The sequence below is a fragment of the Kalmanozyma brasiliensis genome (assembly GCF_000497045.1).
Source record: "Kalmanozyma brasiliensis GHG001 unplaced genomic scaffold PSEUBRA_SCAF13, whole genome shotgun sequence".
NCBI lineage: Eukaryota > Fungi > Basidiomycota > Ustilaginomycetes > Ustilaginales > Kalmanozyma > Kalmanozyma brasiliensis.
In genome coordinates, this window is record NW_015961952.1 from 474,768 (window position 1) to 497,042 (window position 22,275).

Sequence of the window (22,275 nt, forward strand, 5' to 3'; positions counted from 1 at the left end):
AGAGGGATTTGGATGGAATGGAAGGATCTGCATGGAACGAGACAGTACTGTCCGGCTGTTCGCCGAGACCGGATGGCGATCGGAAGACGCATTACAAGCAATGCAATGGTTCGAAGACAGCATGGTGCGTGTACGCTCAAACGTGGTCTGTGTTGCCTTGATGCAGTCTGATGATGAGAACGAAGCGAAAGATGGGTGAATGCTGGGCTTCGAATTGAGGGGTATGGTAATGAATATTGATCTCGAGCATCGGCTAAGCTCGCCCACGCAACCTCCTCTCCATGGTCACCCTGCCAGTGCGGAACTGGTTCTCCAGGTCGGCCAGTTGCGCTTCCCCTTCGGCACGCATCTCGATCGCCGCTGCCTCTGCTTTCGCCTGCAGCCACTCTCCCAGCGTCATAGCCCGCTGCGAATCGTCCAGATCCAGCTTTGACAGCTGCGGCAGATGCGAGAGTGGACTGCGGCCGGTGCTCGGTGCCATGGCTGCAATGGAGGACCATCGAGGAGCGCCACGGATGGTGGCTTGCGAGCCGGTGTTCGGTAGAGCTGCGTCGGTATCGAGGTCGGTCTCGGGCACGATGTCGATGCTGTCTGCAGAAGCAGGCTCGATTTCGACTTCCGAGATGAGAGGGCTTGACTTGGTCGGACCGCGCTTGGACGAAGACGAGGCGGAAGACTTTCCACTGCCACTGCTGGGAGCTGCTTCTCTGGATGTGTTCTTCGCCGAGGCCACCGCTTTCGAGGCAGTGCCAGAAGAGCGCTTCTGAGCCGGCTCCGGATCCGCTTCCGAGCTCATCGACGGGAACGCGACTGTGTCCGCTACCGTTGCATCCGCCTCATCGTTGTCCGTCGCTTTTGCTGATGCCTTGCGTGACTTGGTGGTGGATGCCGATGCTTTGGTGGCTGGAATCTTTGTCGCAGTCGCCTTGGCTGCGCGACCACCACGCCTCTTGGGCTCCTCCGCGGGCTCCTCCTCTGCCTCGTCATCGTCGTGCTCAATGACGGTGTTGTCTTCGATCACTTGCACCGAGTCCTCCTCCATGGGTGTCTCCACCTCTGGCTCGGGAGTCGGTTCCTTCGGAGCGGCAACCGCAGCTTCCTGGTCGAGCTTCTTGGACCTGGAACGGCTCTTCTTGGGCTTGGTGGGCTGGACGGGATCGGTCGCAGGCATGGGCGAATCCTCGCTGTGTGCAGTCGGGAAGGGAACGACGGGATCGGAAAGAGCGAGCTCTCGCTTGGCGAGGTCTTCTTCATCGGGTCTGCGGAGTTTGCGGTTGAGACCTTCGTCCGAGAGCAGGTTGATGGCTTTGGTGGCTCTTCTGCTGGCAGCTCGACCGGGTCGTGCTGGTGCTGCTTGAGGGGCAGTGCCGTTGCCGAGACCCGTCACGCTCTTCTTCTTGCTCAGCGTCTGGACCGGCTCCTCGACTGGTGTCTCAGGTGCAGCCACCTCAGCGGGCTCATCCTCCTTCGGCTCGTCCTCTTCCACTTGCGCCTTGGCGGCGAGCTTCTTTGTCGAAACGCTGCGAGCCTTGCGGCCTCCTTTCTTTGCTGGCGCTTCGACCTCAGCTGACTCTGCTCCTGGCTCCTTCGGCGTGGTTTCGGTGGCCCTGGGCTCGTCTTGCGGACCCGCGGGCGCCTCGTCCAATTCTTCTCCCTCTTGCTTCTTTGCGAGAGCGGCGACTGACTTCTTTCCCTTGGCGATCTTTACCGAAGCTTTGCGTGTTGTCGACACAGCACGTTTGCCGCCCTTCTTTGGCACTTCGACGGGTTCGACTTCCTCTTCAGCTGCGTCTTCTTCGACGATCGGCTCCGGAGCCGGCTCTCGCAACTCGCAGTTGAAAAAGGCGCAATCCGGAACGCGTCGTTGATGCTCGTGAACGGGATCGTCTGCCTTTTCCCATCCGCCGAGCGACTTGCTGCAGTAGACGCACTTGGCGTTGTCGGGTTCTTCGTCGGTAGGAGCAAAGTAGAAGCCGGCTTCGGCGAGCTTCTTGCTGGTGGGCTTCCAGCCCTTCTTGCCGTCGTACGGCCATTGCGAGCCGAAGGTCTCCTTTCGTGCTGAGATCATCTCTTTGCTGGTAGGTAGAAGCGTGGCAATTTGCCAGGTCCATGTGCTGGTCGCACCGTCCAGGGAAGCGGCTTGTTGACTGCGAAAGATGCGACACCAGCCATTGCCTGGAATCGCGTCTTCGAGTCTTGAGAGCGGATCATCGCTGGACTGCCAATTGGCTATTTGGATGTCAGTGTAGAGGAAATGGGAGACGGCGTCGGGTTCGTCCTGTGATGGCGTGTGGTAGAAGCCATGCTCAGCGAGCGTGGCTGGCGTCGGGATGCCTGATGTTTTGGCGCTGCGGCCAGTGACGGGATGAGGCCATGATAAGGAAGAGGATGCTTTGGTGGACTGCCTCTTCTTTGCTGCTGACGTGGAAGTGGACGACGAAGCGACAGAGAACGAAGCCAGGCGCTCCTCTGCCGAGAACATTGCTGCTATGCTCGGTGATCTGAGGCGATGGCAAAATGGGAGATCCGATGGGTCGATTGATTCAGCCGAGATCGCGATTCGACGACGAGCCGGACGTTCCGAGTTCGATGTCGGAAGGGTAGCGAATGGGTATCTGTGGTGATGCGACCGAGATCAAGAGTGTCAAGAATCGAGCTTGAGGTGTGGTGGGATCGAGATGAAGCACAATGATCGCGTTGCAAGAGAAACCCTGGCTGAAGAATGAAAGTGTTGGTGTCCCTCGGTGCGTCGAGAGGGCAGTGGATCGAAAGTAACACTTTTCGAGTGTTGCTGCCTCGCGAAGTCCTCTCGCAGCAGACAGAGCGGGTATCGCGCCTGTGGGCGTAACGCTGCGTTTTGGATTTCTGAGAGTCGTTCTGCTGCCGCGAAATTTGCACCTTTTCAACGCGTCTGTTGAACGCACGTGATGCTTTGGCTGGGGGAAAACAGTGCGGCAAGGCAGCTGGGCCATGAATTCACACAGGCAGCGCAGCTTCTGCATGGCGAGCAGGACCCTGAACGCTTTGACCGAGACAAAAGAAGATCCAAAAAAAGTCGGACGAGCCGCATCGACTGTGGTCAGCTCACTCTGGGAGCCTACTTGCATGCGTGCTCAACTGCCTCCATCCGACCATCATCCCCAGCACTGCACCAGCTCTTCGCATCGAGGTCGGAGTGTCGTGTGACCCAGTGAAAGAGGGCGTGGGAAGATTGCATCGCCAAGCGGGTCACGCCTCGCTTCATCCGACGCTTTCCCACGCTGCTTAGATGCTTGGAGCTTGTTTCTCTTGCTCTTATCACATCAGAGACATAAAAGCTCGTCAGCTTCGAGCATTCACTTCTTGCTTCATCGGCTCCTCCTCTACAGTCACGCAAGCATCCGAGACAGACTCGTGAGTCAGGTCCAACCATGGATCTCTCCTCGTCGCTGCGACGCAAGCAGAGCACAGTCACCTATGCCAAGCGCAATCGGACACAAGGCGGCAGCGCACACTCATCGCCCGCTGTGGCTCGTCGCTCTTCCTTCGCCGCCAAAGAGGACTCTTCCTCGAGCGCATCCTCCGACGATGAAGCCGGTCCATCCGTATCACGCTCTAGACGCAAAGACACCGCCACCATCGTCTCTCCCTCATCACAGACGGCTGCAAGGAATCGTTTCAGTCCAAAGGAGCCAGCAGCTCGCCCTCTCACCAATACTCAGGCATCGACGACGGGCAATGGATCACCCAAGAGGGTCTCCGCTTCCACTCCTACTGCCATCGCCTCGACTTCTCGATCAGCTCTGAGGTCCGCCTCGCCGACCAATCCGAGTCCATTCCCAAGGTCTAGCTCATCATCCACCGGCCTTATCTCCACGACTAGATCGCTTCCACAGCGTCCACCTAGAGCAGCATCTCCCACGCCCACCCAGTCGAATCGTTCCCCTGCCAAGAGAAGCGCCAGCACCTCGCCTCGCAAGCTCTCGTCGTCTGTATCGCCAACCAAACGTCTGGCTCGCTCACGCACACCTTCGCGCCCTGCGCAGGACCTCAGCGGACTTTTTGATGCCATCGAGTCCACTCTGCCTCAAGCTCGCCACCCATTTGGAAGAAGCGAGAGTCAACCCATCGTCCATCTCCACCAGGATGACGCCGAACAGACCCTCTTATCCGCACCTGCATTCGCTCCCAGTCCACTCCAATCCCCAACTCTCCCAGCCTTCGACTTCAACGATGCAGATGCACCGCTTTCTCCTGGTCTTCTCACCAGTCCTTCCAAACGATCGAGAATGGCGGACAGGATGGCACCTAGAGCCGCTCGCCCGACCAAATCCAGGGTGGACGAGATTGCAGAAGCCCTAAGCAACTCTAGACGAGGATCACTCCGTAGAATCGAGACGGCTCCATCCGCAATGTCGGACACGGGCGCTCCGGGACCATTCGCCTCGGAGACGAGTCGACATACGTCAACCAACGGTAAGGACGATGATGCAAAGAGTGCGCGCCTCTCGGATGCTGGCTCCGCACGCCTCGATACCGCTTCACAGGCTGACAGCCAATCTCAAGAAGGTGTCAATGCGGCTCTGAGCGCTCGAAAACTTGCGGGTATCAAGCAGAGCTCGGCCAGCAATGCTAAGCGCACCTACGGTCTACAGCGTAGCTTCCTCGCCGACCAGGCCGAGGAGAATCTCCTGAGCGACCCCGCGGCAGCGTCGTCGCCTTCTGGCCCTTCTTCGCGCAACATTGAAGATGAGATCGAGGCAGAGCTCAAGGGCAACAGCAACGGAAACGGAAAAGGTACTGCAGCCAGCAAGCTATCTGGGACAACATTTAAGGCTTCGATTCGCAAGCCAGACTTGGCTCCCTCTGCTCCTCGCGAAAGCTATGCCGAACTGCTCAAAAAATGGGGCGAGGGCGCAGAAGACATTGAATGGGACGAGTCGCAAGACCCTACCCTCAATCTCAAGTCGATCACCTCTCTTCGGTCTCAGGGCGAACTCAGGCGCTTCAATGACGACCTCGAGTATCTTTTCACCGGACTCGACGCAGCCCAAGCCCTATCCATCCGCCGCAGCTCCACCGTCGAGCTGATCCGCCTCCTTTGCGGCAAGCCCGACCTTGGAGGACTTGATCAAGATGCAAGTGACGCCGAAGACGACCTCGAGGATCCCCTCGCGTCGGCTCAGTCCGCCGAATTTATGCGCAAACTCAAGGCGTCGGATCTGATCGCACGACTCTTCGACCTCTTCCGGGGAGCTGAAGCCGGCGAGGGTGTTGATGACGTCCTGGATGCCGCCATAGCCGTGTACATCGCAAAATTGCTCAAGTCTGGGTCCACTGCCGTGCCGCTCACCCGCGAGCGGTGGTCAGAGCTCAGTGCTGTCCTTCATGGCCTTCTGACGCGGGCGGACAGAGCCGAGCATCAAGAGCGCAAGGACGGCTTAGCTCTGCTGCGCCTTCACGAGCTCAAACTCCACAAGATCGCATCCAGAACAGACCGCAAGACGCTGGCTGAGCTTCGAGACATTGCACGGATCTCAAAGCTGTTCGTAGCCGGTTCGCAAAGCTGGACGTTGCGTAACCTCGTTCTTGCTTCGTGCTGTTCGTTGATCGTACTGCCTCGTCGGCTGTTGACCGATGTTGTCATCAGCGACCTGTTCATGGATGCTGATGGACCCCATGACCGTCCTCAGGCGTCGTTTTTCAATACTGTTCTCGGCGTGCTGGTCTCGGAAGGCGCCAAGGCCCGACACCGGCTCATCGACTTTACCAAGGGACTTGAGCTCGTCACGCCGGCTGCGATCGAGTCGATCCCAGACCTTGAGACGGTCGACGTGTGCATCCGATTCCTAGACAAAGGCATGGATGTCTTGTACCTCGAACTCGATCAAGCTGTCCCGGCATCCATTGAGACCCTGGAGTCAGTGCAGCACCTCATCCATTTCGCTATCCAAGCAGCCCCCTTCGGTGGTGGCCTGCACCCCGGCGATGCCGACAAGTCCAAGGACAACGGCGCACCGAGCCGTGCTCTGCAGATCCTGCATGGACTGTTCAAGATGCTGCTCGATCTGAGTCAGGTCGACGCAAATTGGAGTGAATCCCTGGCTTCCTCTCTAGATGTGCAAGAGGCCGTCATGCGAGCGTTCCTCCTCAGCCACCGCAGCGCCTCGCTGCTTCGTCAGACGGCTTCAAACGCAACGGAAACGAAAAGCAGGAAGGGCAAGTCGGCGGTCAAGGAGAATGACGGTGATGACGCGACGCACAGGCCCGGCATCGCGCTGTTCGAAGACGTCGTGCATCTGTCCCTGGCGCTTCTCACCAATCTGCTCATCAAGCAACTCGACAAGGCGCGCGATACACTGCAAGCGATCCGCATCAATCCTGCTTGCTGGGGTCGACGAACTTGCTCCGTCAAGTGCACATGCGACGACAGATCATCCGCGCTTCAGCTGCTGGCACGTGTCTTCTTCGACACTCGCATCGCCGCAGCAAGCAACGATGACAGCAACGCAGCGTACCTCTCAAATTCGATCGCGACCGCTATTGCGCAGTTCGCAGTCGGTGACTCCACGCGACTGGAAACATGCCGAGCTGCTCTCGACGCCGAACTGCCTGTTCTGAACGGCAAGAGCGGCGCCACAAATGTGATCAAGGACAGCGGCTTCGAGACGCTTCTGGACGCGGTAGAAGAGTTTGCTGTGGTGCATGAGGCGGCATTGCACGCGGAACGAGCGCGAGCGGCAGAAGCAGCGCTCAATGACGATGAAGATGCAGAAATGCAAGCGGAAAACGGGGACGAGACGGCGAAGGCGACGAAGGATGTAAATGTGGAAGGCGATACCAGCAACCCGGTCGCCGTCGAAGCTGGGCAACTGATCAAAGATCTGGCCATCGCACTTCGACAGATGGCCTGACAATGTGCACAGACGAGACAACGACGGATGCTATGTTGTATCTCTAGACAACATCAATACCCAAAGGCCTCAGATCTCATGCACACGATCGCAACCCCGACTTCTGACTGGATGAGATACGACCGGCGTTGCAGCATCTTTGTTCAAGTCTGCCTCTGAAAATCTACCTGCCCTCGCTCCTTTCTGTCCGTTGCCCACGCTCCATGTCATCCAGCCGGAGACACACCAAGGGCCCGACAAACCCGATCACGCCCAAAACCACCCACACCATCTGCCCGCCCAGCAGACCTGTCGTCACGCTGAACGCAAACAGACTGTTGGCAAGATACGGGCCGGCTGCACGTGCGATGCTACTGCTCATCTGCGCCAGACTGTTGAGCGTGCCTAGTGCAGGACTTGGGTCGAGGAGCGATGCGCATTGGGTGACGAGAATCGTGTTGCTGGCATACGCCATGCCGCCCATCACACGTATCGCCGTGCTGATCAGCAGGCATGTCCACACAGCCACCGAAGTAGCGGAAGTGCTGCGAGCGAAGGCGTTCGCCACGGGCAGCAGTACCATCGACAGCGGAAAGGAGAGCATGGACGCTTGATACACGCGCAGGGTGCCGTATCGCTTCTGGAGGGGTGGGAAGAGGATCAGTTGGACCAGCGCCCCTCCGAGTCCGTTGATGCTGAGCAAAATGCCCGTTTCGGACGATGTGAAGCCTACACCGCCGAGAGCTGCGGGCTCGAAGAGGTACAGCACAAGGACTGCGTCCAGCGCGACCGAGATCAGGGCGAGGAGGCCGTATGAGAGGAGTACCTTCTGGATCTGCGCGATGGACAGGATCGAGAAGATGGTCGGTGGAGTTGGTGGTTCGGTTTGAGCATGGTTGGTGGTGGTCGATGTGGTTTCGGTGGTGGTAGTGTTCTCCACTGCACCATAGCCGTTCGAATGGGAGGCATCATCGTCGTCGGCCTGCTGTGACCGTCGCTTCTTCTGCTGCTGCTCGATCCTCTTTTGCTCGACTTTCGACGGTAGGGTCTCGTCCAACGCCACCGCGCCCAAGGTAATACTTCCCAACGTCAGTCCCGCACTCACCAGGCACGGCAACAGGAAGGGATACTCGACCCACAGCCCTCCGAATCCCGCCCAGCTGCCCTCGCCAAACACACCCGGGTACTGCTCCGCCGGTCTGCTCAGATATCCTCCCAACAGCGGTCCGATGAAGCTTCCCACGGTCCACGTCAAGGCCAAAAAGCTGAATGCCCTCGCCTGGTTGCTCCCGTCCGTTAGCTCGCCCATCACGCTCTTGATGATTGCCACATTGCCATTCGTCGCCCCTGCCAAACTTCTCGCCAGGACTGCCCAGACGAAGCTCCTACTCAAACCGAAGAGCACCGCGCTGCAGGCTACACCACACAGCCCGCTGATGAGCACAGGTTTGCGACCAATTCGATCGGACAGACTGCCCCAGAAGAGAATGGTGCACGTCTGCGAGACGGAGAAGAGAGACTCGATGATGCCTGCGTAGTATCCGACGGACGCGCGCGCTGGATAGGGCGGAAGGGTGTAGACGAGATCGTTGACGAACGGGAAGATGAGGGTGAACGAGATGGGTTCGGCGAGACGCATGAGGATGAGAATGATGATTGCGCGTTTGGGGAGCGGTGTGTCTTTGCGAGGTGAGGAGGTGGGGAGGAGGGGTTCTTGTTCGGGGTCGTCGCCCGCGGATCGGGTGAAAGCATGGCCGTTTGAGGGTTGCGAGGTCGACATTGTGGTGCTGGTCGTCGTCAGCGGTCGTGAGGCGACAATTGCAATGAGAGTACCGAGATGCTTGCTGTGCCGTCGAAGCTGCTCCTTATATCCACGTGGAAGATGCAGGGTCTCACAGTGGTTGATGGCTGGCAAGCACCGTCCCCACCACGTCGATCGAAGTTCGAGAAGCTAGATCTTGTCGACAGTCTCGAGCAAGCAATCTTTGTCGAGCTAGTTGATCTCAATGAAGACGTCGTCGTTGCCGGTGTATAGTAAGGGTCGATTGCGACATGGTGCCGTCTTGTTGTAGGACCGAAGAGAGGAACGACGATATGACTCCAACCAACGGCGCCAGGATTCGTGCTCGTCGATCATGACTCGCGCTCGTTACACCAACACTTCGTCATCGGCTATGCTTTTCACGTTTGTCCGGCAAATTCGCCGGCAGCAAGAAGGTTCGTCCAAAAAAGGGTCCAAAAATTCACGCAGAAAAAGTTTGGCTCTCCTCCATCAACCATCACCACCTCATCAAGCACAGAGCATAGCAGCAAGATGGATGGCTTCGAAATTCCCGACTTTCAGGTTTCGCAGGATGACAACCACGTCTATGTAGATGTGTCGTGTCCGAACGGCGACGTGGGTGCGAGGGGAGCGACGCCGAACGTAGCTGTCGAAGGACGCATCTTTGGATTTCATCTCGAGCCGTACTACCTGCCGCTCGTCCTGCCCGGTGCAGCGATACTGTCCAACGTCGATGATGCAGTCCACAGCTCACATGACGGTCGAAGACACTACAGAGTCACGTTGAACAAGCTGCAGCCAGGGGAGCGCTTCGAAGGGTTAGACCAGCTGCAACCGCAACTGTTGCCGGAAGACCAGATGAAGCAAGCCCTGGCGGATGCGGAGCAGTCGAAGGGCTTCTTCCAACCAACAGGCGGTGATGCCAGCAGCACTCGAGCGATGGATGACGCGGCCAAGTCGTTGTTGCAGCAAGCGCTGCGGAGTCAGGGGCTGACGGCGGTCAACGACGAGGATGGGGAAGCGGCGATCGATGCGAGCGCGATGCAGGCCGGATCTGCTGCGCCGAGTAGCGCTACCGCCGGCGCTCAGGGTCATGGCTTTGGTTTCAGGAGCAGCTTCAGGGGCTCACTCATCCCAGCAGGATGCGCGGATACGCGCAACATACTCGAAGTCCCCAATCCGGAAGCCGTCGAGCTGGCGCAGCGAGAACAAGCCGCTTTGGCGTTCGAGGAGCAGCACTGGGACGAAGGCATCTACATGGACAATTTTCTCGACATCGATGGCGAGCTGGCACACCTACTCCGCTTTCAGCCGAGCATCCCAGCAAGTACCGCTTCAGGCACTTCGAGCCTGGTTGACGATTCACATCATGTCATGGAGGCGCTCGCGCTAACACTGCAGCTGCTGTTCGCATACAGCTACGACGAGCGCACCAACGAGGGCGATCCCACGGTCGAATCCGGCTGGACGATTGCCAAGCTTTCCCATTCTCTCGCAGCATCCGCCCCACCCCGAACCACTTCTGCGACCACGTTGGAATCCGTCGTTTCCGCAACCCTGATCGGGTGTGCAAGACGAGCGCTGACCGTCCCCCTCTACCGACACTGGAATCTGACGCTCGCCTGCATCCACGACACTCTGCTTCGGCTCGAAGCAGGTGCGACACACGTCAAGCACTGCCTGCATCAGATTGCTGAGCGACTCGAGGAGGGCGAGGACCCGATCCTGTGTCGATTGTCAGAGGTGTGGTTGACGCCGCTGTTGGCGGAGATGCCGGATGATGGGGAATCGAGGAGGTTGGCGGCGTGCGTGAGGCTGCAAGCGGGAGAGTTGACGAAGGACAAGGTGGGAGGTGAGAGGTGGGATTTGGAGGTGGTCGAGCAGGCCGCGAGGGAGGCGTATGATGAGGGTGAGGGAGGGTTTGTATGACGTTACGACTCCGTAATCTCATATGCTCAAGCACGGACGATGTCGGTAGGCAAGTTCGAACCGGACCACATTCTTGATGGATACGAGGACCGCACTTTAGGACGAGATATCATCGTACGAATCGCTTCGAGGGGATTGAGGCTAGTCTCTTACAACGGCATTGTCACGCCGACTCCCCATTCAGGAAAGAGTCGATGAAGGAAGGTCGGGACCGCGATTCGTATCCAGCCTCAACTTCTCCCTGAGCCTTTTTTCGGTCGGAGTGTTAATTTCTCGCTGCCGTGGTCAAACGAATAATTAAAGCTTGTGGCTGCTCTCGCATCGCGTCGCGCGAGGCTCCGCTTTGGCCAGAGATGCTGAGTTCAACACCCTTTTTGAGCCTGTCACAGGGTTGGACCCTTGATGCAGCAGAGCGTTTCTCAGAAGGGTCTCGCGTTGATGACGAGTGGGGAAAGCCAGGAAGAAAGCTTCTCTCGACCTCGAGCCTTCTCATCTTTCTTCTCGCACCCTCCTGCATCGTCACATTCTCGCTCATCACATAGTCACAGCATCTCCATCATAGCATCACATTCCATCTTCGCATTCCAACACACGCATTCGATATCCAAGCATAACCACTCTCCAAACCCAGACCCGCACCTCCCACACCATCGTAATTTGCGCATCGTCGGGCTCGGCTGACGCCCTTTGACTCACCGCCGAGATGGTCACACAACGCACCACCCCGAAGCGGGTCACACCAAAGAAGGAAGCTAACACGCCAGGTCAAGGTCGGATCGATTCATTCTTCACTCGCAAGGCCGCCGCCGCTGCGAGCCCATCGCAAGCCTCCCCCTCAGCCGCGGCGGCCCGCAGGACACCCACAAGCTCGTCAAAATCGTCGCCCATCAAGTCCAAGCCGGCCGTCACACACACCCGTCATCAAGACGAGCTCTCTTCCGAATCAGAATCTGGCTCCGAGTCCGACAACGGCCTCTTCCGAGGACGAGGCAGCCGTCGCAGGGTCGACTCGGACGAGGATTTCCAACCAGAGAAGCACGCCGAAGCAGAGCTAGACGATGACGACGACGACGCCAAAACGATCGATAGCGACAGTGACGCCTCCGCCGCAGTCAACTCCACCACCATCAGCGAGGGACGCTCCTCCACACCGTCCACCAGCATGCCCGAAACACCCGCTGATGACGACCCTGCCACGACCGGCTACTTCTTCGGCTCCGACCCGTTCGTGCCCGTAGCTGGATCCAAGCCCCAGCTGCCAAAGTCGACATCGCAGCGCTCGCTTCGTTCCGCTGGCCCGCCCGCAGACCCTCCGAAGAAGCTCTTCTCGCTCTTTGACAGCCCGAGTGCCAAGGGCAAGCGTGCCCACGAGGCCGACGAGGACGATGATGCCTTCCTCGATGATGATGATGACGACGATGTCAAGCCTCGCAAGCGAGGTGGGGCATCCGGCACAAAGCCAAAGGGTGGCGTTTCGATGCCTTCCGTCTCCAGCGGCAAGGGCTGGAAGTCCAAGTTCGCCCAGCAACGACCTTTCCGCAAGATGCCTTTCGTGCCGTCTCTATCAGAGATTGCCGAGATGCGTGCAAAGGTCAAGGAGAAGGCGGACAGCATCTCGTACCCGCCCATTCACGACCTCGCCGACATCTTTGGTGACATGATCGATCGAGCGCCTGCCATTCTCGAGCTCGCCAAGACTCTCAAGGATCGTCCCCTCCGCGTCGCCACCATGTGCTCCGGAACCGAGTCGCCTCTCCTCGCCCTCGAGCTCATGTGCCGCGCCATCCACCAAAAGCACGGCATCCGCATCAAAATTCAGCACGTCTTCTCCTGCGAGATCGAGCCATTCAAGCAGGCCTATATCGAGCGCAACTTCTCACCGCCCATCCTCTTCCGAGACGTCACGGAGCTCGGCGGCAAGAAAGCTCACACCGCCTATGGAGCGCTCGTCGATGTGCCGGGCGACGTCGACATCCTCATCGCAGGTACCTCGTGCGTTGACTACTCGCATCTCAACAACAGTAAGAAGGGCCTGAACGACGGCGGTGAGAGTGGACGCACCTTCCGCGGCATGCTCGAGTGGGTGATGCGCCACAAGCCCACCCTGGTCATCCTCGAGAATGTCAAGAACGCGCCTTGGGTAGGTGTGGCCGAGACCATCGTCTCGGAAGCCGGCTACGACGTCGGCTTCAGCAACACGTTCGACACCAAGAATTACTACATCCCGCACACGCGTCAACGAGGCTATTTGCTGGCGTGCAGAAACAACAAGAACTCGCTTCCTCAAAACTGGGAGCTCATCACCAACATGCTCATGCGACCAGCCTCGAGTCCCCTCGATGCATTCCTGCTGCCCACGGACGATCCGCGTATCCAGCGAGTGCGTCGTCAATTCGCGCACGGCGAAGGTCTGAGCAAGGGCAGATCTACTATCGACTGGTCCAAGTGCCAGAGCCGACACGAGCGAGCGCGAGACGAAGAGGAGCTTGGAAAGACACGTCCCCTCACTGCATGGGAGGAAGGCGGCACGTGCAAAATGTCGCATGATGGCTGGAACGAATGGGCTGTTCGCCAGCCGGAGCGTGTCACGGATCTTCTTGACATCACCACGCTCCGTTTTGCCGCCATGGGTCAAGATCCGATCTACAAGTCCAAGATCTGGGAGCTGTCTCAGAATGTCGACCGCAACGTTGCCGCCTCTCGACCGGGTATTGCGCCGTGTCTCACACCGTCCGGTATCCCCTTCCTGACCTCGCGCGGTGGGCCGTTGATCGGCCTCGAAGCTCTCTCGCTGCAAGGCCTGCCCCTGGACGAGCTCCTTCTCACCAGGGAGACCGATGATCAGCTGCAAGACCTTGCTGGTAATGCAATGAGCTCGACCGTCGTCGGTGCTTGTGTGCTCGCCGCACTAATCGTTGGTATGGACGACCTGCGTGAGGACGGTGAGAAGCGAAAGGCCGCACAAGTATCGAGCAAGGACAAGAAGCAGGGCGAGCTGAAGAGCACCAGCGATGTCGTCGAGAAGGTGGTCGAGGACGGCCAGGACGCGATCACACGCAGCAATCTCCTCGCTGCACAGCCGCTGGACCTTACTTCCAGCCAAAAAGTATCGATGCCTGACCTCCTCAAGGCAGCGACCAACAGCGCCCAGCTGTGCAGCTGCGAAGGCCGAAGCCGTCTCGTCGACGTTGCCGTGCATCGATGCGTGGATTGCGACCACACTGCTTGTGAGACCTGCAAGGGTCGCCCCGTCCACAAATTTGTCCCCGACGAGCTGGTCAGGTCCTCTCCCGACAATTTTGCCCCATTGCTCAAAGCAGCACTTCCGATGCGGCTCGAATCTCGTGGTTTGACGCGAGAGATCATCTCATCGATGATGAAAGGTCTGCCCTTCGCAAGCGACTCGCTGGCCAACCGTTGGGGCAAGCGCGTCGCCGAGGTGCTCGAGTCAGCTGAGTTCCGCTTTCAGACGCTACTCCGTCAGAAGGTTTGGCAGGTGCAATTCGCCGCGCCGGGTGCACGACTCGACCTCCTCCTCGACCCCGTCGAGCCGCATTGGCGCATCCTCGTTGAGCCTCCTATCGATGAGCCGGCGGGCAGCCCGTTGCGCAAGCTGCTCATTCAGCCTGTGGCCCGTATGGCCCTCGACGCCACAGCGAAGCGAGTCGACCTCCTGCACGGACAGTGGGAATTGTGTCTCCCGACCACAAAGGTGACCATTGTCACGGTCCGCAGCACCGGTCCACAGGTCCAGGCGTGGCAGAGCGCGATGGGTCTTGGCGGCAAGTGGGCGGACAAGCTGCGCTACTCGCAAATGCACGTCAGTGTGCCCGAAGATGTGCGCGACCTCTTGGATGCCGACATCGATGGCGCCTACGATCTGCTCGAGCAGTGCGGTACTGCCTGTGGTGCTCTCCACGTCCGCCGAAAGGACCAGGACACGGCCAACCACCGACGCCTCTTCCTCTTCATCGACACCGATCGATTCCAGGACCAGTCTGCCGATCGATTCGTCTTTTCGACCGACACATCTCGCTGGCCGTACCCGCTCGAGCGTGTCTCGGTGGCTCAGCTTGAGCCTGGGTGGCGACCCGCGTTCGCTGTGCCAAGCAAGGAAGAGGTGGAACAGCAAGTCAAGATGACCATCTCTGGCGCATGGCGTAAGGTCGAGCGTTTCAACGTCCGTGCCGGCACCGGAGTGGACGGCAAGATGGCGATCCCAAAGCAGCACTTCGACCTCGATCTCCGGCAAGAAGACTGCTCTTCGTCTGTCGCCGTGTTGACCTGCGAGGCGCCCGTGCTCGGCCGCGGCATGGACCGCATCTGGCCGGCAGACGGTGTCTGGGGTCAGGTCGACCTGCTGCACAAGACAAACACCACCTTCAGTCACCTGGCATGGCTCGTCGAGCGACTGCCGGACGTCGAGGCGCTGGACGGCTGGATGCCTGCCAAACACGATCCGTTTGACTGCGCCACCGCCAACTGTGCTCGATGTGCGCCCTCTGAGCCGGACATTCAGTGGCTTGCGATCCCAGGCAAGCCTGTCGTGCCCGTCGAGAACACAATGCAAGCCGGGCCCTACGAGCAGGCTCTCAAGAACCGCCCCTCTCCCTTCGTCGTGCAGCTACGCCTCAAGAAGGATGTGGCCCAGGTGCGATTCGGTCTCAACGCTGCAACGCTCATGCATCGTGCCGTGTCACGTCTGCCCCCGTCGAAAAACGCTGGCGCTGTAGAGCTGTCTTGGCGTCTCACCAAGCTCGACCGCTCCATCGACATGTTCAAGCTGCCCCGCTACACGCTCCGCAGCAATCGATTGGATCCAGAGGCGGCCACCCCCGAGCTTTTCGCGCTGCAACTTCGACGTGAGCAGAAGCGATCGCTCACGTGGATGCTCGAGCAGGAAGAGGCCGACGTACAGCCGTTCAGCGAGGAGGAGATCTCGGAAGGCTTGCTTGACCCACTCGGCTGGCGTGCCGAGGGTCGGGCCGTTCGCCCCGTCACCGTCCGAGGAGGCGTGCTGGCTGATGCGGTCGGTTACGGCAAGACTTGCATCTCGCTCGCTCTTATCGCCTCGTCGCCGCACCGTCGTGACCTTCCCGCGGCCCCCGCAGGTGAGGAGGGCAACTACGTCTCTACTCGCGCCACGCTCATTATCGTCCCCGGCCATCTCTGCAAGCAGTGGGAGAAGGTGGTGCGCAAGTTCTGCGGCAACAAACTCACGGTCCGCGTCGTCACTTCGAAGGCCGAGCTCAACAAGCTCACTGTGCGAACGGTCCTCAACTGCGACATCCTCATCATGTCTGTCACGGTCTACAAGTCGGACGCGTACTGGGAGACCTTGGCCTCGATCGCGGCCTCTAACCCTCTGCCGAACCGGGCAGGGCGATTCTTCAACGCTGCGCTCAAGAAGTCGCTTGAAGCGCTCAAGAACCGTGTCCGCGAGCTGACCGGAATCGATCGCGATGGTGGCGTTCGTCAGCTGCTCAAGTCGATTCGAAGCAAGGTTGACTTTGATGACTCGCACCTCACCACGCACAAGGCCAGGAGCCGATTGAAGGGCAAGGCGTACATGGCTGCCAATGGCAAGGACGAGGACGACGAGAGCGACGATGAGAAGGTGCTCGCTGCTGCTGCCAAGAAAGGCACCAGCAAGGCCCTGCCCAAGGAGCTGCAGTCCACCAACAGCAAGGATCCCGACCCGTGGGGTCTCGGCTCGGCTTCCGTCCAGCGCGACTGGCACAACATGTCCTGCCCACCTCTCGAGATGTTCATGTGGAACCGCGTCATTGTCGACGAGTTCCACTACATCGGCGAGACCATGGACCGCACTCTTGCCGGCGTCACCAGTTTGCAAGCTCGGTCGAAGTGGATTCTCTCGGGCACGCCGCCCACCGCCGACTTTGCCGACGTCAAGAGCATCGCCGTGTTCCTCAACGTCCACCTCGGTGTTGATGACGACGCGGACACCACCAAGGACTCGGTCCGTAAGGCGAGGGAGAAGATGCGTACCGCCGCGGAGAAATTCAACAATCTCCGAGAGATGCACTCCCCCGCGTGGCACCATCGACGTCAGGAGGTGGCTCAGCGCTTCCTCGATCGCTTCGTCAGGAGCAACGAGCCGGAGATCGGAGAGCTGCCGAGCCAGCAGCTGATCAAGCCGATCCGCTTGCCCGCCGCCGAGTCGGCGCTGTACCTCGAGCTCGCGCACGCGATCGAGAACTTGGACCTGCGCCATCAGCGCAAGGTGTTCAAGGCTCGGCCCAAGGCGAAGGCCATCAAGGCCAAAGCGGCGAAGGAATTCATCGACGACAGCTCCGACGATTCGGACAGCGGCAAGAAGAAGTCGAAGAAGGCATCCGCTGCCAAGGACGTCAAGCGCAAGCAAGGCGATCCGCAGCTCGAGATGAGCCACCGTGACCAACGCCTCATCGACACACTCGGCAGCTCCGCCTCGCCCGAAGAAGCGCTTCTCAAGCGCGCGTCGGTCTACGACGACTTTGCCGGTGTCGACCTGGACGCCATGGAAGGCGTCAACAACGCCATCAAGGCGTGCGAGTACATCGTCCGCGAGCGTCGCAAGCAGCTCGCCGACTGTCGCGAGCAGCTCGAGCGGGAGCTCCCCATCGCGCTCGAACAGCACCTGCTGGTGCTGCACCACTTTGGCTACCGTGACGAGAACAGGCAGGCGTTTGCCGACTACGTGCGCAATGCTCACAACGCCGCGTGGGGCGACCTGGAGTCCAAGGCGATGATCCGCGAGATCCTCGATGATGCCAACTGCACCATGAGCAGCGTCACGCGAGCGGCGGCCAAGACGCACTTCAGCCGGTCGGGCGTGTTGCAATCGGCGCTCAAGCGCAGAGCCAAGGAGTGCGCTGCTGCCGAGAAGGGCGGTGGAGGCGGCGACGAGGACGGCATGAAGGGCAAAGTGGACCAAAAGGCGGCAGCCTGGGCGGAAGAGTACCACCTTCGCGCGCTGGTCCACCAGCTCACGCGTCTCCGCAACGAGCTCGTGGGTCGAGTCAACGCCCTCCGCTTCTTTACGATGATCCGCGACTGCCAGCGGGCCCACCTCGAGGGCGTCCACGTCAATATCACCTGCCCTGCGAGCAAGTGCAAGCACGGCGGCAACCCCGTCCCACTCAGCGAAGTGTCCATCAGCTCGACGTGCGGCCACACGGGCTGCAAAGATTGCGTCCTGCGCGAGGCTTACATCGGCAAGTGTCCCACGGACGGGTGTGCTGCACTCGCCAAACCCACTTCGATCGTCCATGCCTCGTCCCTCGGCGCGGAGGACGACGGCAAAGCCACACGGTACGGCACCAAGCTCGCGCTTCTCTGTGCTCTCCTCCGTCGCATCCCATCGACCGAACGCGCGCTCGTCTTCTGTCAGTTCGACACGCTCACCGCCACAGTCGCAGAAGCTCTCTCGGCATACGGCATTTCGTTCGTCCAACTCACCGGCACGGCCAAACGCCGCTCGGACCTGCTCGAGGCGTACCAAGAAGAATCCGGCGCGCGCGTCCTCCTCCTCAACGTCGAGGACGAATCGGCCGCGGGCTCGAACCTCACGGTTGCCAACCACGTCATCTTTGTCGGTCCCCTGCTGAAGCAAGAACAGCAGCAGTACGAGGCGACCATGACGCAGGCCATTGGTCGCTGCGTGCGGTATGGGCAGTTGAAGAAGGTGTGTGTGTGGAGACTTCTGAGTTTGGAGACGATTGATCAGGAGGTGTTGGAGAGGCGGGAGCGGGTGCGGGTGGTGAGGGAGGAGGAGGAGGAAAGGGGAGAAGGGGTGTTAGTGGTGGAGGAGATGGAGAGGGAGTTTGTCGAGGCACTGGGTGGACCGTTGGTGCTGCAGGATGTGGGGGCTGGGAAGGGGAAGAGGAAGAGGGAGGAGGAGGAAAGCAGTCCGAAGAGGGCGCGAAGGCAGTCGCAGCCCAAGTCGAAGAGGAAGCGCGCTGCGAGCAGTGAGGAGGAGGATGACGACGATGATATTGAGATCCTCGAGGAGGCGAGCACGCCTGCTAGGGGTCGACGCGCAAAGGCAAAGGCCAAGGCGATTTTGATCTCGGATGACGAGGAGGACGAGGAGGACGAATGATGCCGACTTTGTTCTTTCGTGAAATCATTTTGACTCTTTGCAACGACGATCGGGGTGACGATGGTGTCTGATTGATCTGATTGGGCACGAGGCCAAGGCGGCTCGGGTCTCGAGGAAGACGAAGGCGAGGACGGCCAGCGATGGCAAGGACGGCAAGCAATGTGGGGGACGGCGGGTGACCGCGAGGAGGAAGACTAGGAGTGAGGACGAGTGAGGACGAGTGAGGACGAGTGAGGACGAGTGAGGACGAGTGAGGACGAGTGAGGACGCGTGAGGACGAGTGAGGACGCGTGAGGACGAGTGAGGACGAGTGAGGACGAGTGAGGACGCGTGAGGACGAGTGAGGACGAGTGAGGACGAGTGAAGACGCTGAGGACGAGTGAGGACGAGTGAGGACAAGGAAGAGGAGGACGAGGAAGAGGAGGACGAGGAAGAGGAGGACGAGGAAGAGGACAGGTGAGGACAAGCAGGATGAGGAAGAGCAGGATGAGGAAGAGTAGGACAAGACCAGGACGAGGACGAGGACGCACAGCGAGAATTGACGACGTACAGCGAGGATTGACGACGCACAGCGAGCACGACGAGTGACGGCGCCATGATCCTTGACCGGTCTGCGAGTATCTCAATTCTGACTCTTTGCAATATTGACTGACATCGATGGAACACTGAAGGAGCACGAGGCTCGAACCCGCAAGCTGAGCCGCTTCCACGAGGCAGACAGCGTCAGAGGAAGCGAGCAATGCAAGCCCTGGCGTGGCATGAGGCTCGAGCGCAAGAGGCACGGCGCCACACGGGCAAACACAGTGGAGCGAAGGAATGTAGATTTGGTCGCTGAATCAAGACCTGTTCAAAGACGGTGTGCAAAAGAATATAATTGACTACAAAAGAATGTGTATGATAGACTGCCGACAAGAGGGAAAGTTCCGATACGATCGCTGCTCGAGCGTGTGTCTAGGCTGGTGACGAGCCCGATTCCTTGGCATCGCCATTGGCCGCATGGGGATGGATAGGCAACGCGGCGTCCTCGGTCTCGACATCGGTGGTGACGACGATACTGACCGCGTAGCGGGGCGAGTCCGGCATGAGCACCGACTTGTCCTTCTTTGTTGTGCTGCCCGTGTTGCTCCTCGACATGGTGTCCATAGTGCTGCTGATGGAAGGCACGGTGGCGAGCGAACTCCTCTTCTCTCTGTCCGGACGAGAATATCTGGGGTTGAGGAAGTTACCCATGCGCTTGTGATACGAGATGGTGACGTGCTCGCTTTGGTCGAATTGAGTGCGCACAACGTCGATCTCGATGGGAATCTGGCGTCGGATGATGTTGAGGCCGATGGCGGCCCTGAACACGGGGTCGAGGGTGGCGACGGTGCAAAAGCCGGCGAAAAAGGTGCACGAAGTGATGGTGGCGATGTTGAGAGCAATCATAGCGCCGTTGAGCGTGTTTCGGATATCGCCGGCCAGCACACGGTGCGGAAACTGATCTCGGACGACGTAGATCGGGATGTAGGCGTATAGCGGGACGCAGCTGCACAAGGTGAAAACGTAGAGGGCCGCAAGGATCGTCATTTTCCAGCTGCTGAGGCTGAGGTGGGTGGTGCTGTGCTCCGAGGTGGGCTTGCCTTTGGTGAAGAGGAACCACACTTTGCGCGGACATGTGGTGCACGAGATCGGAATGGGGTCCGGGTAGAGAGAGCACGCGTGGTCGACCAGACTGACGACGTTGGGCGGACCGTAGCAATAGACCGGGAAGAGGAGGGCAATGGCGCACGCGGCAAACACGGCGAGTGAGATGTCCATGAACCGCAGCACCTCCATGTACTTGGCTGCGACAATGCGGGCCGTCCAGATGAGCTCGTCGGAAGCGAGAACGTCGGGATCAGTTAGGGAGCCGGACCTGCCAGCGTAGTAGTCCCGCAGCTGACGCAACACTTCGGCAGACAGCACGCGGTGGGCGAATCGCTCTGAACTGTGATAGTGATGGCTACCGATGGCAGCGAGGACAATGGTGGTGGTGGACAGCAGCACGCACGGAAGGATGAGCGATGCGTTGGCGATCAGGGGTGACTTTGTGACGGGAAAGTGATACCACTTGAGGCGTGATCCGAGCGTGCCACGGTTCATGGAGGACAAGGGAGACAGCGGACTGCACCCAGCAGCAAAACCATGAATGCTGATGTAGGCGCATACGATCAAGGGCAACCAAGGCAGAGGTACGACCCAGAGCCAGGCAAAGCTGCTGACAAGGGTGGATGAGTAGCAGACCGAGACCAGGGCGGTGGTGTTCCACGCAATGAGGTACAAAGCGACACCGAGCACGAGTACAAAGACCGCATTGGCAACGTAGAACGTTCCGTGGACCGAATTGCGCCTGGTGATGATCCAGAGTTTGCCGAGGGACTGCTTCTTGTAGAGCAAAAACGCGACGACGACAAAAGTGATGAGGCACTCGACCTCGCCGACGAGCAAGAACGAGCGGACGGAATGACTCATGGGACCGTTGATCGACAAGGAGAGGGCGTTGATAAGTTCTAGCCGGGTCTGACCGCGATGAAGGAAGACCATGTTGTTGGGCTCGAATGGACGCAACAGGGAAAGGGGCCTGGGGATGGCGTCCAGATCAGGTTTTGTGACGTCAAACATGATGTCCGAGCCCTCGTAGCTACTATCGAGGCTTGGAGCGGTAGATATGAGCAGCAGTCAAAGCAAGGTCGATGAAGGAGTCGTCGCCGAAGTCAGAGTGGTGAAACGGGGTCGCGAAGATGGAGAATGGGAGACAGATCGTTGAAGGGGACGTCGGAGAGGTGTAGATTTGATGTACTCGTGTCCAGGATGTTTCGTGGCTATATATGTGCCTTCGCACATAGCGGTACTTCAAGCGACGATCTAAACGAAGCTGTCACTGCCTAGCGTGATGCTGTCAGGTCGGTCAACAATGCATTCTTGCCTTGCATCAATCAGAAGAAGTTCTCGTTGCATAATGTGAAAGATGCGGCTCTTTGTTCCGTCCATTGTCAGTGCGAACGAGGGTCCAAGGTGATGCCTATGCATACCTTAGATCTGCATAGGACCGTATCGAAAGGAGCAGGCGAGCCAAAGTAGCGTGGGGAAGCTCGCTGCGGGCGACTAAAAGGATCACGGTCCGCTCGCAAAATTGTTCCATGGGACAACCTTGATATCTGCAACCCACTCGTTACTCTCAAAGCCGCATTTGTTGCAACCTGAGGCCGCGGTAGTACCAAGGCGATAGGCGAGAAGGTCCGTGTGCGACACGGCCAGTAGGCGCTTGGCTGAAGAAGGTGAAGCCATGCTCTGGCGATATTGTTCCACCCGGAATCTATCTGGAAGAGGAGCGAGCGCTGTTTGACAGGTCTTGCGGCTCACGGCTTGCAGTCCAAGTCGAAGTCACACGCAGACAGATGAAGCAGCAGCAGCAGCAGCCGCCGCCTCGATCAAGATTTGGATTTTCACTGAGCCGCAATTCACTACACTTTAATAATCTAGTAAAAAGCAAGCGTGAGGCCCCGCTCGACGCGTAAAGAGGTGAACCCAACACACTCTCTGGAACGCACGCGTAGGGCGCGCTCGCT

The 22,275-nt window shown here is 59.1% G+C and overlaps 6 protein-coding genes across 6 annotated transcripts; 3 read left to right on the top strand and 3 right to left on the bottom strand.

Moving 5' to 3' along the window:
* Nucleotides 1-253: 253 nt before the first annotated feature.
* On the bottom strand, nucleotides 254-2,482 carry PSEUBRA_001418 (Baculoviral inhibition of apoptosis protein repeat; the record flags this gene model as incomplete). Its single annotated transcript, XM_059464589.1, has 1 exon — nucleotides 254-2,482. The coding sequence occupies one exon, from the start codon at nucleotides 2,480-2,482 to the stop codon at nucleotides 254-256; it is 2,229 nt and encodes a 742-aa protein (XP_059320863.1).
* Nucleotides 2,483-3,410: 928 nt separating this feature from the next.
* Nucleotides 3,411-6,893, top strand: PSEUBRA_001419 (Wings apart-like protein; the record flags this gene model as incomplete). Its single annotated transcript, XM_016434665.2, has 1 exon — nucleotides 3,411-6,893. One exon carries the CDS (start codon nucleotides 3,411-3,413, stop codon nucleotides 6,891-6,893), a length of 3,483 nt encoding a protein of 1,160 aa, XP_016294068.2.
* A 163-nt stretch (nucleotides 6,894-7,056) lies between these two features.
* PSEUBRA_001420 (Major facilitator superfamily) lies at nucleotides 7,057-8,652 on the bottom strand (the record flags this gene model as incomplete). Its single annotated transcript, XM_016434673.1, has 1 exon — nucleotides 7,057-8,652. The coding sequence occupies one exon, from the start codon at nucleotides 8,650-8,652 to the stop codon at nucleotides 7,057-7,059; it is 1,596 nt and encodes a 531-aa protein (XP_016294069.1).
* Nucleotides 8,653-9,186: 534 nt separating this feature from the next.
* On the top strand, nucleotides 9,187-10,584 carry PSEUBRA_001421 (SHQ1 protein; the record flags this gene model as incomplete). The annotated part of the gene is made up of 1 exon (XM_016434667.1): nucleotides 9,187-10,584. The coding sequence occupies one exon, from the start codon at nucleotides 9,187-9,189 to the stop codon at nucleotides 10,582-10,584; it is 1,398 nt and encodes a 465-aa protein (XP_016294070.1).
* A 703-nt stretch (nucleotides 10,585-11,287) lies between these two features.
* On the top strand, nucleotides 11,288-18,688 carry PSEUBRA_001422 (C-5 cytosine methyltransferase; the record flags this gene model as incomplete). Its single annotated transcript, XM_016434668.1, has 1 exon — nucleotides 11,288-18,688. One exon carries the CDS (start codon nucleotides 11,288-11,290, stop codon nucleotides 18,686-18,688), a length of 7,401 nt encoding a protein of 2,466 aa, XP_016294071.1.
* Nucleotides 18,689-19,639: 951 nt separating this feature from the next.
* On the bottom strand, nucleotides 19,640-21,328 carry PSEUBRA_001423 (uncharacterized protein; the record flags this gene model as incomplete). Its single annotated transcript, XM_016434677.1, has 1 exon — nucleotides 19,640-21,328. The coding sequence occupies one exon, from the start codon at nucleotides 21,326-21,328 to the stop codon at nucleotides 19,640-19,642; it is 1,689 nt and encodes a 562-aa protein (XP_016294072.1).
* Nucleotides 21,329-22,275: the final 947 nt, after the last annotated feature.